The 16,174-nt window shown below is 34.3% G+C and overlaps 1 protein-coding gene across 1 annotated transcript in view; it reads right to left on the bottom strand.

Annotated features, from left to right (window-relative positions):
• Window positions 1-15,372, bottom strand: part of LOC127852506 (cation-independent mannose-6-phosphate receptor-like) — an 81,283-nt gene extending 65,911 nt beyond the window's left edge. Inside the window, exons 1-8 of the mRNA XM_052386463.1 lie at window positions 15,205-15,372; window positions 8,916-9,216; window positions 7,623-7,857; window positions 6,304-6,551; window positions 3,900-4,056; window positions 3,090-3,276; window positions 2,393-2,499; window positions 1,206-1,361 (exon numbers count right to left, since the gene is read on the bottom strand). Of these exons, the coding sequence (XP_052242423.1) occupies window positions 1,206-1,361; window positions 2,393-2,499; window positions 3,090-3,276; window positions 3,900-4,056; window positions 6,304-6,551; window positions 7,623-7,857; window positions 8,916-9,216; window positions 15,205-15,329 (1,516 nt within the window). The 5' untranslated portion in view covers window positions 15,330-15,372. The remainder of the gene's footprint in view (window positions 1-1,205; window positions 1,362-2,392; window positions 2,500-3,089; window positions 3,277-3,899; window positions 4,057-6,303; window positions 6,552-7,622; window positions 7,858-8,915; window positions 9,217-15,204) is intronic.
• Between the last annotated feature and the right edge of the window lie 802 nt (window positions 15,373-16,174).

Below are 16,174 nucleotides of genomic sequence, written 5' to 3'. Positions count from 1 at the left end.
AATTTTTTTTTTTTTTTTTTATACATCACCGTCCTGCTTCGCCCGGCTACTCCCGATACTGTGCAGTAGATAATTGATCTGTTAATTGCATCAATGACCACATGTGTAATGTCGTTAGCCATTAACGCTTGAGTAAGGCCTGAGTAAGGCCTGTCACTTTATAACCTGTGGGTTTATTTTATCCTGTACTAATAATCGATTGAACTTTGCATTTCGAACTACAAAAAGTACATAAACAGTTCAGTATTCCGAAACGTGATTTACGCATGTTCAGATGAAAAACCTTCGTCTTGATTGGACGTCAATTGCATCATAACTTTAAATAGCAACATTACCGGATGTTTACTCGACAGTTTAGAAAATTCAGTAACAATGTAAGCATTTACATAGCAAATTTAATGGTGTCTGTAAAAACGTGTATATATCAGGTAATATATAGGGTAGTAGAGAGTATTATGCCACACAGTGACGGCTTTAATTAGACCACTTAGCAGGTATATAGATGTTAACAAGGTAAAAAAAAATTCTCATTTTTTCTGTAAAAACGCCAAATCAGATATCTCAAACTCTCGTTATATTGATATTTTTTCTTGTTCCCGCCGACTTCGAGATAACGAGAGTAGACTGTATATAGGATCTGGCAGGAGTTGTCATATCATACCATATTTTATTAAACTAGTTCAGGAATTTTGTAAGTAAGCGAGCCTTTGGAATGTGTTATAAAAAAAAATATGTACCGGTAATGGTTATATTACATGGGAAACAGGGTACGGCATGTGATAAATTTTGTTACAGGAAACTTTGAACCAGGGACAGACATGATTTTTTATAATCGAGCCTCATTCCTTGACAAACTGGGCTTTGTGCATTTGAATTAACCCTTTCAGTGCGGGAACCGAATTTTGAAGGCCTTTGCAAACAGTTTGGATCCTGATGAGAACGTGGCGTCTCATCAGGATCCAAACTGTTTGCTATTCTGATAGTATTCTTTGAAAAAAATCGAAGAAAATGCTAATTTTAGAAATTCAGCAGAAGACATTTTAGCAGAAGACAAATTACCCAGCATGCAAAGGGTTAAATGTTGTCCCAGATAGGCCTTGGCAGACTGCACAGAGATGACTCTTTTCACCTAGACTGCAAATTTTACACACATGAATTAAGCCCACTTTTCTAAGAGTGAGAAGTACTTATGACCAAGAAAATACCTGAAGTTTTGACGAGACTTGAGAAGTCGAACTTCTGAGTTCCGTGGTCCACCCTGCACTCCTCCCCCACTGGGTGGTCCAGACAGGCGTACTTGGTGGCCCAGTCAAACATGTACACACACTCGTCCTCATAGTCAAACGTGGGGGAACCGGCACCTGATTTAGTGAACTTTGTAATCAGAACATTTTCAGGCTACCAATTTCGCCTACGTTTGTCACAAAATGTCCAGTATAAAGAAATCTGCAATTTTAGATTTTAGGTGGTTATTGGAAAGATTGACTCAAAATTAAAGCAATTATTGGATATTTGAATTCAAAGATTTTATTCTTTATTCTTAGTATTAAGTCAAAGAATTATTTGGTGAATACATGCCCATGAAGCATTTAACCCTTTGCATGCTGGGAAATTTGTCGTCTGCTAAAATGTCGTCTGTTGAATTTCTAAAATTAGCATTTTCTTCGAATTTTTTTCAAAGAATACTATCAGAATAGCAAACAGTTTGGATCCTGATGAGACGCCATGTTCTGTGGCGTCTCATCAGGATCCAAACTGTTTGCAAAGGCCTTTAAAATTCAGCTCCAGCGCTTTAAGAGTTAATTAGCATACACATCAATTAATAAACTTTGTGATGCAGACAGAAATAATTAGCTCATTCATATGGCAGAATTTTCCATAACAGGAAGATAAAATTATCATCAACATGAAGTCTTGCCACTACTTAAACATATGGTCAAATGGCTGATATTTTAGCTTTGGATACAGTAAAGGGGATAGTTAACATTCGTTATCAAGGGGGACAACAGAAGATAATAGAAAACTCTTTCTATTGTCCCTAAAACAAGCTAGTATAATCCTTATTGCCAATTACTGGATGTTTTATATATGGGCTGTGCTCTGTGAAAAGGAGGTTTAATGCATGTGAGCAAAGTTTCATCCCAGATTAGCCTTTGCAGTCCGCACAAGCTAATCTGCAATGACACTTTCGGCTTGAAAGGTATTTTTTGTTTAAAGAAAGTCTCTTCTTAGCAAAAATCCAGTTTCGGCAGAAAGTGTCGTCCCTGATTAGCCTGTGCAAACTGCACAGGCTAATCTGGGACGCCACTTTACACACATGCATTAAGCCCTCTTTTCACACAGCGCAGCTTATATGTTAGCCTCAGATGCCAGAATTGTTCAATTGACTTACCTGCAGTCATGTTGCATTTGAAGTTTATCACAGTTTGTCGCTTCATGTTGTTGTGACTGCATACATCTCCCCCTTTATATGTCAGCCGCAGTTCGTTGTCCACATACCTGGAGGAGAAATCGGTATTGGTCAGTACAGAAAAATACATAAAAAATGGTCAGGCGCTAAATGAGGCCATGTCACAAAATCAAGGTTTAATTGTTTTATAAATTAATCAAATTTAAGCTACTGTGAAATTCATAGTTTGGTCTGCATGTTAGATACCTACACATTACCTACACTTTAAAAATGTCATTACCATGCCTTCATTCAGATTCACGTTATTGAGCACAAACCATTTTTTCTATTTTTAGAAACAGTGGCATTGCATTAAACTAAACTGGCTTCAAATCCAATCCATAGATAGGTTTTCAAACTTTTCATATAGGACACACACAAATTTGCAATTCAATACCTCTATTCTAACTTAAGTGATGCAGAGACCATTTTATAGAAACAGTGACCTTTCCATGACCTTGACGTGACCTTTCCATGACCTTGACAAGACATGAGTGTTCATGACCAAATCTGCACAACCAGCGATTGACAAAAAGGCAATCACAAAAGTTCACCTTAAGCACATTTTGCTCATATGAGCTAAAAAGGTTTACATATGCAGATAATAGTCATCAATTCAAATCAATAAATGAACACGAACCGTAGTTCCATGTGATCAGTGCTGCCAAGTCGCTTTCCGAAGTCTGGGTTTTTTGCAGACAGCTGGCAAGCCGGAACCTTACTGTTTTGGTCTTGATTTGGACAGGGAATGCCAGTCTCATGGCAAACGTTGATAAAATAGTTGTAGGCATCATTGTTTACATTGGTTGACACCTTGTAATTGCTAGCTAAAAAAGAGCAAAAAATATTGTCTTAGAGTAATCTATTTTTTTGTAATTTTAATTAAATTTATTTTAATTTATGCAGTTTCACTCTAGTTTTGTGGGCCTTGTTCATGATTTTGGTTCATGCTCATTAATTATATTATCATCTGTCCAAAGGATAACATAGAAAATATTTTATGATGTGCTGTTGACATAGAATGTAATTAAAAGATCTATCTGTATTGCTATCACCTTTGTTTGCTGTGTAATTGTACCTGACCCTACCTATTTTGAAGCTTACTATAATTGTGTGGGTTCTGAATGGCTGACCTTAATTAGCTAGTCAAGCGTTAACATTAACTTTTTTTAGCAAACTTTTGTTTGTGCTAGAAGTTGTGATGCTAAATAATGAGCAAGGCCGTGTTAAAACAATTTTCTATTAAGTTTTATAAAAATTAATCCTAATTAATCACACAAAATTGTTAACTAGTTAATTGTGTGTGTTCTATCTCATTACATTTTGATTATAATGAAGAAATAACATACTCATTCTCAAGCAATACCGTAATACAAGAATTAGAGTTTGTTTGGTGATTATGCAGATTTCCATAAATTCCATATTTCAATGAATATAAATGTGATATTACCATTAGTGAGAGGTCGTAGGTCAAAGTGGAAGTCTGCCTCAGCGTTGGTGAGTACACAGGAAGAGTTTTTTAGGGTACTTTCCTCACACGCATACTCGGTCTGCCATTCAATGACATACTGACAGTCAAAATCCTCGATAACCACTGGGTGTTTACTCTGTAATAGATTATAGATATGGGCCGTGCTCTGTGAAAAGGGGTTTTAATGCATGTGTGTTAAGTGTCATTCCAGATTAGTCCGCACAGACTAATCAGGGACAATACTTTCCGCTTTTATTTTTTTGATATTTTTTGTTTCAAGAAAGTCTCTTCTTAGCAAAAATAAAGTTTAGGCGGAAAGTGTCGTCCCTGATTAGCCTGTGCAAACTGCACAGACTAATCTGGGACTACACTTTATGCACATGCATTAAACCCCCTTTTCACATAGCAAGGCCCGTATATAAGGTGTCAAGGGTGAGGGCATATCATCATATGCTTACTTGTTGCTGGGCAAGATCACTACAATATCTAACTAGATTCTAAGAGTCCCTACTAATCCATAAGCAACAGTTACCTGTAGCAATAAATATCTAGTGTTTATGGCAGGTCTTCTGTTGTTTTTTTTATATTTATTTCTCAAGATCACACTATGAGAACTAATTAATTATTCAAATGTTTGATTACATTATAATACAATTGAGATGTCCCACAACAAAACCTGTACTAGTAGCACCAGGAATGATATGGTGAAATCCTCATTTCAAAACATTAAAGTGTACTTGCCCAATAAAAAGAACAGTGAAAAGTTTGAGCCAGTAACAGTATGAATAATTCCTTCTGACGCCACTTATTGTAATAATCATGTAATCAAAATTTGAAAATGGGAATAACTTCCGGTATAGCAATTTTAAATCTAATACAATAAAGAACAAAGCTTAATGTCATCATAATTGTGAATATTAAATATTAATATTAACTACAGAAGTACTTTCTCTTACAAATTTAGGCCTTAAGACAGATGTAAATGTTGAATCTAGTATACAGCCCTCTACTTCCTTGCAGGGGTATAATTAACTTTTCCTACTCATGTCAGACAAGTCACGATCAGGAAATTCACACCCCTGAACAGGGCTCAAATTACTTTTAAAAAAATTTAACTCGCATTTTTTCTTTCCAACTCGCAATACAAGTTTTTTTCTAAATGCATCCTTTGGTAGATCTAAACTGGAAAAAAAAGCCCTGAACTTGTAATGATACTGTGGTAACAGATACACAAATACAAAACTGGTAGAACTATGTTTCTTTATAAAAGGTTTAAAAATGCAAGAACAATGCAAATTACACTATTTAATGGTACATTATGATCTAGGTCTTTCTCAGCAACTCATTCAGCCCTTATGACACCTTGTCGAGTATTTTTGTTTTTAAATAAAGTATACACTGATTGCAAAGCTCAAAAATGAACTGCCTGATCAACAACCCGACGTTTTAACCTTTTTTTCAGCGAAAAACTATGTCAGAATATAGTACACATCTGAATAATCGGTTGGGGTTTCTTCGTGCTTTTTTGTTTTAAACACAAAACATATAACAATCTTAGATTGGTTGCTATTTTAAAATTATGACGTTTATCGGATGTGCACACATCGCTCTGTGTTGGTTTCACATGTTCAATCGTTATACCCTGTATAACGTCATCATATCGTGTGTTCCCTCATGCTTTTAACACGCACCTGGCACTTCCGACAAATGGCAACCTGTTTTGTTTATTCAACTCTTTAAAAAAAATTGTTCATTCTTGGTCAGCATTTGTGTTTAAATATTTAAGTGCTGGATTAAATAATTATCCGGGATAATCAGGTAATATATGCAATATGTGATAATCTTAATTTTTCTCCAACTTGCAAAAAAATTGCGAGTACCTAATTTGTGCACCCGCATTTCAGACGTGTTTTTTAAAATTAACTCGCAAATGGCCAGTTTGCGAGTGTTTAATTCAAGCCCTGCTGACTTTGGTTTTATACTGCTAATATGAAACGGAATATTGAAATCAGCGATTTTTTTTGCCCAATTGGAAAAGGTACCGGTACCAGTCCAATTGGATAAAATATACACGAAAAAACCTGAAATTCGCGTTGTGAAGTCTTCAAATTGGGAAATTGGTGTATTGGATGTTTTGTTCCCAAATACTTTAAAATTGATAACTAAGTGTTGTCAAGTTGTCAATATTATATTTACGTAGGTTCAAGTGATAGAGTTGCATAGGGAAACTAACGAAATGTTGTGTTTTTTTTGTTTTTTTTTAAACCTTCAATTAGGAAAAAAAATTAACAGCAATTGGGAAATTTGTTGTTTTATTCTTATTGGAAAAGTGCCGTTTTGCGGTACGTTATAAAGAAGAAAAAAACAACAACTGGAAATGTACCTGTCCCCTTGACGGGCAGATGAACACCAAGGTGGTAGTGGGTGGAGAGGTGCAGCCAGGGGGTTTGGGGTCAGAAGGATCAGTCTGATACGTCAGCACAAGGCGTCCAGTCTTGTCACGTTTGAGGTCATCTGTCGGTGACCCCAGGTTGACCTGTGTGCCTGAGGTTTTCCCCGCTCCCTGGATGCGACATGATCCCCAGCCATTTTTAGTTGTGTTGGTACTTTTACAGTTAGCTGTTGGACCCACTGCAAGAAAATATAATAAAATAAATATAATAAGGTATATACCATTGAAAAACATGTCTTAGAATATGTAATGTTTGTTTTTTATGAACTGAATAATGTAATGGTTTTAAAATAAACACCAAATAGAGGAATATATGTGCAATAAATATAAGAAACAAACAAATAATAATATTCGTAATTAAAACAAAACTTAAAAAAATAATCATCCTACTATTTAAAAAAGAAAACATTTAATAAAACATATATAAAGTATCTCAGTCTTCGAAATTAGCACACCCCCGATCGCCCGTGGCGAGTAAAATTACTGCCGGGCACATAAAAAAATTTACGTTTGAGGCCAGCCAGGCATGTAAATTATTGAAGCCAATTGAAAGTTAATAAAAAAAATCGTAAGTTCTTGATATTTGCAAAATCTATTTTTCAATTTTGCAAACAAACGCCTTGCCAGAAGTTGTAAAACAATGAAATTCTATTGGTTTAACAACACGCACCTGCTGAGCACGTCATCATTATTGTTTTTGACCGGTTCATTTCGTTCACATTCGGTTCTTATGGACGGTTTCTTTAGAAATGAATGGAGTCGATGCTTTTTAAATTGATTATTTCAATCAAGTAATACGCTTCCGTTTTCATCAATGTCAACAAATGTCATTGTCGACATAGAGGCTATGCAGTATATTAGGTATGTTGATGGGGCTTAACCCAGTAAAGCACATCCAAAATAGAAAATTGACAATGATTTAGAGAAAAAGGAAACCAAGAAATGTTACGAGGACACCAGAGCACTGGTGTAAGGATCTACTGTCTTTATTCTAGTGACTGATTAAATGTCATTGTATCCACTACTAATGAAATAAATGTTCTGCTTTACTATGTGTAGCATTTAAGCGCTAAAATGTTGGGATTTGTTATATTTTTGGTTAAAAAGTTGGGGCATGTAAAAAAATATGTTGGGCATGTAAAAATTCTTAAGTAACTGGCCTGACTGGCATCTAACTTTTAAAATTTAATTTCGAAGACTGGTACATGATGTATCTTAAAAACTTTACAAAAGAAATATCAATCTCCAACCTGGGTTAATGTCCCTGCACACATTGATGTAGAGGTCTGTATCTAGCTGAGACGATACAAGATAGCCTCCCTTGCTAAGAGCCAAGGGAGACAAATCAAACCGCTTGCGTCCGTCATACAAATAGCACTTCACTTCTGTGGGAAGACGTACATCTTGTGGTCGCTTGCACAAAACATTCGTCTCCCATTCAAAGTAAGTAATGCAACCGGTATGTTCTAAAAACTTTGGAGAGCCCTGAAAGGAAAGTGGTAAAAATAGTTGTACAGGTAGGATAGGCTGCTTCTGAAATAATTTTATTTGTAAGCCAATTTATCTAACTTATATAATGAACAGGGAAAATTGCCTTTAACCTGTGCATGTGTGTGTGTTAATAAAAAAAAAAACACTAAAAATCTTTGCACAATACAACGAACATAACTAGAGCTTTGTCACAGACGTGACGAATACCCCACATGCCGCATTGACACAGAATATTTTGCATGTTGTCTTCACAAAAAACAGCCGACATCATGCTCAATGTTTAAAATGCACTAAGTGACCCAATGACCTAGTTTTTGACCCGGCATGGCCCATGTTCGAACTTGACCTACACATCATCAAGAAACAACTTCTGAACAAGTATGGTGCAGATCGGATGAAAACTACTTGAATTAGAGAGCGGACACTTAATATGGATCGACAGACAGACAAGCTCACTCCTATATACCCCCCTAAACTTTGTTTGTGGGGGTATAATTATATAATCTTAATGGGGAAAAATGTGTTCAATATATTAAGATCACGTAAAGAGCTGACATCATGCTGAATGTTAAATAACGCACTTATGTGACCCCGTGACCTAGTTTTGGGCTCAGCATGGCCCATATTCAAACTTGGCGTAGAGATCATAAAACTTCTGACCAAGAATGGTAAAAATATTGGATGAAATCTACTTGAATTAGAGAGCAGACAACATGCTGAATGTTTAAAATGCACTAAATGACCCAATGACCTAGTTTTTGATCCGGCATAACCCATATTCAAACTTGATCTAGACATCATCTAGATACAACTTCTAATCAAGTTTGGTGAAGATCGGATGAAAACTACTTGAATTAGAGAGCGGACACCATGCTCAAGAAAACAACTTGAATTAGAGAGCGGACACTTAATACGGACCAACAGACAGACCGACAGACCGACCGACAGACAAGCTCACTCCTTTATACCCCCTAAACTTTGTTTGTGGGGGTATAATTATATAATCTTAATGGGGAAAAATGTGTTCAATATGTTAAGATTATGAAACTTACTCTTGTTGGCCCACACTTTACGTTGATCAGTGTGGTATAGTTGTAGGCAGCAGTGCACTTGTCCCCTGAGAAAACCAGCCAGGATTCACCTATATCAGCATTATGGTCGCCAGGGACTTCGTCACGTTCTGACAGAAAGTTTCCGGCTGACACAGCAGTGCCATTATCAAATATCATGCACACTGACGTCCCAGACACACAACCCGATCCAGTGTCTCCCTTGAGGTCCAAGGCAGAGCACAAGTTTATCTTGTAGGTTGCATTTATATCAGATTTGCCATCTGTTTTTGAAATCCATTCCCTGTAAATGAAATACCAATTAGTACAAGCTCAATTTAAAACATTTAGAAAATATTCTCTCTTTTATTTTGATTCACATAGGTTTTGTTTCGTCCCTTGCTCAGTTCAACATAAATTGTCCATGCAGTGGAAAATTAATCTATATCCCATAAGCATGAACATAAAGGATAAAACATTTTTTAAATAATGTATTTTGTTATCTCAAAGCAAATAATTATTTCCATTATTTCCATATGACCAGAAAGGCAGACATAGGTCATAGACTTCATGTACAGTACACTCCACGCGTTTTCCCCAAAAAACGCGCTACCTCCGCGGTATTTTTTTTCTGCTAGCGAGTGTTCACGCGGCGTTGAGAGAGCGAGGTGAACTCGATAAAATGCTCGGCGTTACGCCGCGTTTGCTAATTCCCGTGGCGTGTATTACTTTAGCCTAGTCGGTAAATGCAGACAATTTCCGTTCTTATCAGTGACCGCCGCGCAACGCCGCGTTAGCAGTATGCTACTGGGCATGCCAAAAAATAAAAACATTGTTATAATAAATTGTTTAAATACTGTATTACATGTATAAAAAAGATAATTGTATAGAAAATTAATACGTATAAAAATTATGTTTTTTAATTCACAGGTACGTCTACAATATGAATGAATATAAGACATTTGACAAATTAATATTTAAATCAAAACACATATAAGACAAGAATAAATGTTACGTAAAGTTTCCAAATGAGAATAATAACTAGTAATCCGAAACACACTACGATTTTTAATGTTAACACGACGTTTACAAATGCTTCAAATATACAGTCATCATGTATATTTCCCGACAAAAGCACGGGAAAATTATGCTGCAATGTACAAGGTATACTCCTGCAAAGCGTGCGTGTATTGATTTTTTTTATACAAACTTTATAGCGCAGAGAACATTGAATTTGGTTGATTTCGGTTAAAAGTTTCTTTGGTATTTTTTAACCAAAATTACCCTTCTCAAAATAAAATACACTTTTTAACAAAATACGCTTTAAAAAGTGTATTTTTTCTGCATTTTTACCGAAAAGTGTATTTTTTCTGCATTTTTTTCATAATTAAGTGCACTAAAGTGCATTTTTTCTGTATTTTCATTATCTTTAAGTGTATTTTACTGTACTTTAAGTGTATCTTCTGTAGACAAAGTGCATCTTTTTATGCAATAAGTGCATTTTTTCAATAAAGTGCATTTTTTGTGCATATTAGAGTATCTTCTGATTTGCAAAAAAATATTCTTTCTGTACAAGTGTAGTTTTAGTGCATCTTCATAAAAAAGAGCAACACTATAGCAAATAACTGAAGTTAAAGGACAGAGATATAGTGTTTAATAGGAGGATTGTACTGAATTCTTTTTTATCTTCACATAATGTTTATGGTCTTATTATTACAATTTGTCTGCTCATAAAATATGTGATTCAGTAGAGCAGCTTTTAAAGGGAAAAGTACAACTAAATCAGGCTGTGGGTAAATAATTAAAAATATTGAAAGTGTCAAAAAAATTATGTGGTCTTGCCAGAATCAATTATATCTTCACAACATAAAAAACAAGTATTTGAACTTTCTTACACTGATATTTAACCCCAATTCAATTAATGTCTACCACATTGACTATTAACATACATTTTAAAAGACAATTTAAATAATATTTATAATATTATATTTATTTCCTAACATCATTCAGTATGTTATATTGAAATATTCACAATTAAATATAATATGCTAAGTGTGCTGTGTATTATTCAATAAATATCAGATAAGATCAGGATCAGATAAGAGATCAATTAGCATCATAAACACTAATCCCTATCAGTGCTCCATCTAGCCAAAACAAAGGGGTGTTTATAGAATTTTGATTGGTTCTGGGACCATCTATTTGAAAACAAACCACTTTTGATTGGTTGGAGCACAGCAAGTTATTTGGAGCACAGGAAGTTATTTTTGTAAACAATTTGGTTTCAGCAACTTAAATTGAGCTAAATTTTTAGGTATAATTCAGCAACATTAATTCTAGTGTCAAATGTCTTGAAATTCTTTCAGCACATGAACTATTGTGTGATGAAAACAATGTGTATTTACTACAATGTGTAAATCAACAATAAGTTTGTTGCAAAGAAGATTCAAAGTGGGTGGTTAAAGTGATCAACAACTGCCGTTTTTGTTTTTTTGGAATGCTGAAGAACAGCTGTAACAGGTTTGTATTTTCATTTCTGCATCTCTTTTTAATTAAATTAATTATGATCATTATCATATTTATGTATTGTCACTGGGAAATGTAACTGGATGAGTAAATGTAATGCAATTTTAAGGAAAAAAACACCATTTGAATTATTATGGCTGTATTTTATGGTTATTGTCATCTTAAAATTTATTTATACCTATTTCTTGTCATTAATGAACAGATTTCTTTCCCCCATATTTAATCAGAACTTTAATATTTTATATTTGAAGGTTAAACCCCAAGGTGAAATTTACATTGATCGGAAGATCCATTGGACAGAATGTGCATCATCGCCTGCCAAAAAAGGGAGCAAAAAAGGGACTACCTGATGTATGGACATGTATACCAGGCCAACTTGAGGGGAACAGGAGTGGGAAACCGTGCCCTGTAGCTTGTCCTTGACCAAGAAAAGATGGATTTGTTGAGAGGTAAAACTATATAATAAAGGTTATTGCAATTCAAAGAAGTCACACTTCCGACCAGTCCACACAGCCAAAGGAGACCACATATATTAGTACATTTATTAACAGTATTTTCTATCAAACGTAATTTCTTTAAATTATTTATGAAAAGCGTTAAGTCACATGTGATCACGAGATTAAAATTGCAAAAATAAACAAACAAAAACAACAAGCCAACAAACTTGTTTTGATTTAAATTTATGATATTTATAGCAACTGTTGAACAAGATTACCATAACAGCAATATTTAACACTTACATTATAAAATATCTTTCAGGACCTGAACCTGATCTCAAATGAGATCATGCACGAGAAGCGCCTCGCAGACCATGACAGTAGTATTCAGACCTGATCAGCTGGTGAAGTGCTCTATAAAGGGTTGTTTATGAATGCATTCTTTGTAAGGAACAGTGTATAACAACAAATATAGTGACAGGGGCTAAGCTGCTAAATATTGTCAGCATGTATGCAGTGATTTTCTTTGGAAATTCAAAACAACCTGTACGTACTGGCTCTCAGAAGGGCATGTTTTAGCGCAATAATGAACAAAAAAAGGAAGATCTTAAAAATAAGGTATAGATTTATATAAATTTCACGAATACTGTTCATTTATCATATATTAGGATCCAGAATATGATTGAATTAAATGTACTGCTTTTGTCCATATTAAAAAGGAATTAATGTAATATATAAAAATCTAGAAAATGATAGGGAAAACATTTCAGCTTAAGGAGGGGAAATCTTTAATATTTTTGAAGTGGAAACCACCCGTATTTGGCTGTTAATCAGTTACCGATAATCAGGGGGGAGAAAAATCACTGGTATGAGCTTGATATTTTCAATTGTTAATTCCAGATAGGCAATAGCCCGTTTGAATCCTCTCTTTTATGTAGATATGTAACATTTGTTTTTGTTTTTTAAGGTTTAACATTCTAATAAAAGTGTGTATTTATCTATTGAATTGTACTTTTTGTTTTTTATGTATGTGTTTACACTAACCTTTCATTTAAAGAATGAATGCTGACTTCAAAATGCTGAGATTTTTTTTTAATTTGGTTAATTTTTAAGCATATTAATTTGAAGTGATGAAAAGTACACTTGAGCGTATAATGCGCTTAAAAAATTCACTTCCAACACTTCAAAAAGTGTATCATTTGTATGACTGAAAATGCACTCAAGTGTATTAATGCGCTTAAAAATTCACTTTTAATATTGTAAGGTGTATTATTTGTATGACCGGGAATGCACTCAAGTGTATTAATGCGCTTAAAAAAATTCACTTTCAATTTTGTAAGGTGTATTATTTGTATCAGTGGAAATGCACTCAAGTGTATTAATGCGCTTACAAAAATTCACTTTGAATACTCAATGAAGTGTATTATTTGAATGACTGGAAATGCACTCAAGTGCATTAATGCGCTTAAATAATTTGCTTTTAATTCTGTAATGTGTATTATTTGAATGACTGGAAATGCACTCAAGTGTATTAATGCGCTTTAAAAAATTTACTTTGACCATGAAGTGTATTATTTGTATGTCTTAAAATACACTCAAGTGTATAAATGCACTTAAAAATAAACTTAAGCGCACTTATTATCATAATAAACGCACTTAAGTGTATTATTTCGTGGAAAAAAATACACTTAAATGTATAAACACACTAGTAAAAAGTGTTTTTTTTTAACAGATTAAAATGCACTTGTTAAGCAAAAAATACGGTGCCAATAACATGCGCATTAAATGCGCATTTAATGTGCATTTAATGCGCATTAAATGCGCATTTAGTGCACTTTTTCGAGAAGGGTATATCACAAATACGTTGATATTTCCTCCAAAATAATTTCAATTCATACACGCCGAATCTTTATCGTTACGGTATTTTAGTAGAGTAATTATTTTAACAGTAATTGTACTATAAACTGATTAAAGAAGACATCTGGGCGGAACTGGATTTTAAGTGTTTGACGTTATGAAAACACGCAAAGCTTGTCTACTGACCTATTGTGTAGACTGCTGTCTGCGGTGTTTTGACAAAAGGGATTAACATGTGTGAATGTCACTCTGCCATAATTACTGGTAAACATTGTTTTGAATGTCGACGCAACAAGAATACAACTGTGAATGTACTATCAACTCAATAGTTACCACCTTCTCTTAGCAATCAATGGAATAACCTAACTTCAAAGAGAAAATAAATGCCTTAGCGAGCAGAGAATTGACTTTGTTCCGACAATTAAAACCATTCCTTATGCATTCGTTGAACGAGTTTACTTGAGTAAGTTATGCCTTTAGACAGGAAGCGGCTTTTTTTTGATTACGTCAAACTGTCAATTCACACAGATTTGCGAGATTTTTAGGGTCCTTGATCATTTGTTTACATGTTCAGTATAGAAAATCACCTGCTAACATGAAAACTTTGGATTAAATTATCAAAATAAAAACAATGTTGCAAACTGTGTTTATATTAATTGGTAAGTATTAGTTAAAAGACGACGTTTTGTTTGTAGTAAATCAACGAGTTTTCTATACAACAACAACTACTTCTACAACCATGTTGGGATCGATCTACATGTATCTTGGTAGTTTTTTTAAATTGTAAATATTATACTACATGTACATGTATGTACTGGTTATAAATGTAATTTTATTTGAAAATCAGGAAGTCAAACAAAATTAAATTGATCGTTATCTCGTAAAACGCGGAGTTTTCCCCGCGTTGCCAACGCCGAGGGCCGCCGTGTCGGTTTATCAGTTTTGCCGATCGTTAACCGCCGCGTCCAAAATCATGCAAACGCCGCGTCTGGCGGGATTTTCTTAATCTCCCTCCAGGTCAATCACCGCAGAGTATGGAGGGAAATTGGGGAAAACGCGTGGAGTGTACTGTATGATTTGTTTATTGATGTGACATCATGCGCACTTTTGAGCATGTGCATACTGAACCAAAACAAAATGTCCGATAATAGGTGCTGTTCAATAACAGGTATTACAACGATAATATGAGAATTTCATCAATAGAAGCTGTACACTGTTGAAAATACCCCACGCCAGCATATTTGGTTTATGAATTTGATTCTGTTATGGCTTCAAACTTTAAGTCATAAAATGATAAAGTTTAAATTCTCTGTTCAAAAATCTTTGTGAAAAGCACATGCTTTTTTATATGACATTTATAAACTAAATAATTATTTACATGTTGAAATAAAATGTTATTAATTTAAACAGAAATAAAAAACAATGAGTTCAACTAATAAGTTGATCATGCTGAACCTGAAGTCAATACATACCCTGACAGAGGTTGTAATGATATGTTATAATGACTACACTCAAATGCCCAACTGAAGTGCTGAGTTCTGAAAGACAGAACAAGAAAACAAACTACCAAACTATTAATTACACAATTGTAACCCATGATGTCATAAACTTCCTCAACAAGCAGCCATTTGTGATCATAACATCACATGATTATCACATGATATTAAGACAAGACGGTCAGATATAAAAAAAGCATAATATTATAGTTTCTAAGTCTGGTTCCCAAACAAGCGGTCGGACGGGATCCCAATATTTACAACGGTGCCACCAATTGATGTCAATCGTGTTTACGGTTAGGAACTGTTGAACATATTTGCATAAAAATCGTATTGTTAGGTTTGTGTCATCATTTTTTTTTTAAATCAAGGTTACAGATATGTAAACAAATCGCATGCTACATGAGTGTATGTGCAAATAAAGAGGCCCTGGATCCACGATGAAATAAGTATTTTCCCAACGTTTCTTTAACGTTGAAATATACTTATGTTCTATGAATTTTATTTATTTTATTAAAATGTACAAGAAGTCAAATAAACCAAAAGCCAACAGTATTTACCAAAATAGCAGTATACCAAACAAATAGTTAAAAGGGACTGTCAAGTAATCTAATATACCATTCGTGATATTTTAATCAATATAAACTAACAATTGTAAAAAATACGGTATTTTAGAAATTTTATTTTTTCGTCATTCGTGGTTGACAGTCCCTTTAAACCTATTTATTTTAGCTCGATTGCATCGAAAGCCTAGGGCTTATATAAACGCTCTCGAGTCAGACAATTAAATAGTATAAGTTAGTACAACATCGGAAAATTAAGATTAAAATACATTTTGAAGACGCTGTGAGAGATGTTTCGTTATAAGTAATCCAAATCAATGGAAAACCAGTCATTGAACATCTTGGCTGCTTTCAGACTTCGTCTGCTTAATATACAGGCAGCT

Source organism: Dreissena polymorpha, chromosome 12 (genome assembly GCF_020536995.1).
Source record: "Dreissena polymorpha isolate Duluth1 chromosome 12, UMN_Dpol_1.0, whole genome shotgun sequence".
Lineage (NCBI taxonomy): Eukaryota > Metazoa > Mollusca > Bivalvia > Myida > Dreissenidae > Dreissena > Dreissena polymorpha.
This window is presented reverse-complemented; position numbering and strand designations above follow the sequence as displayed.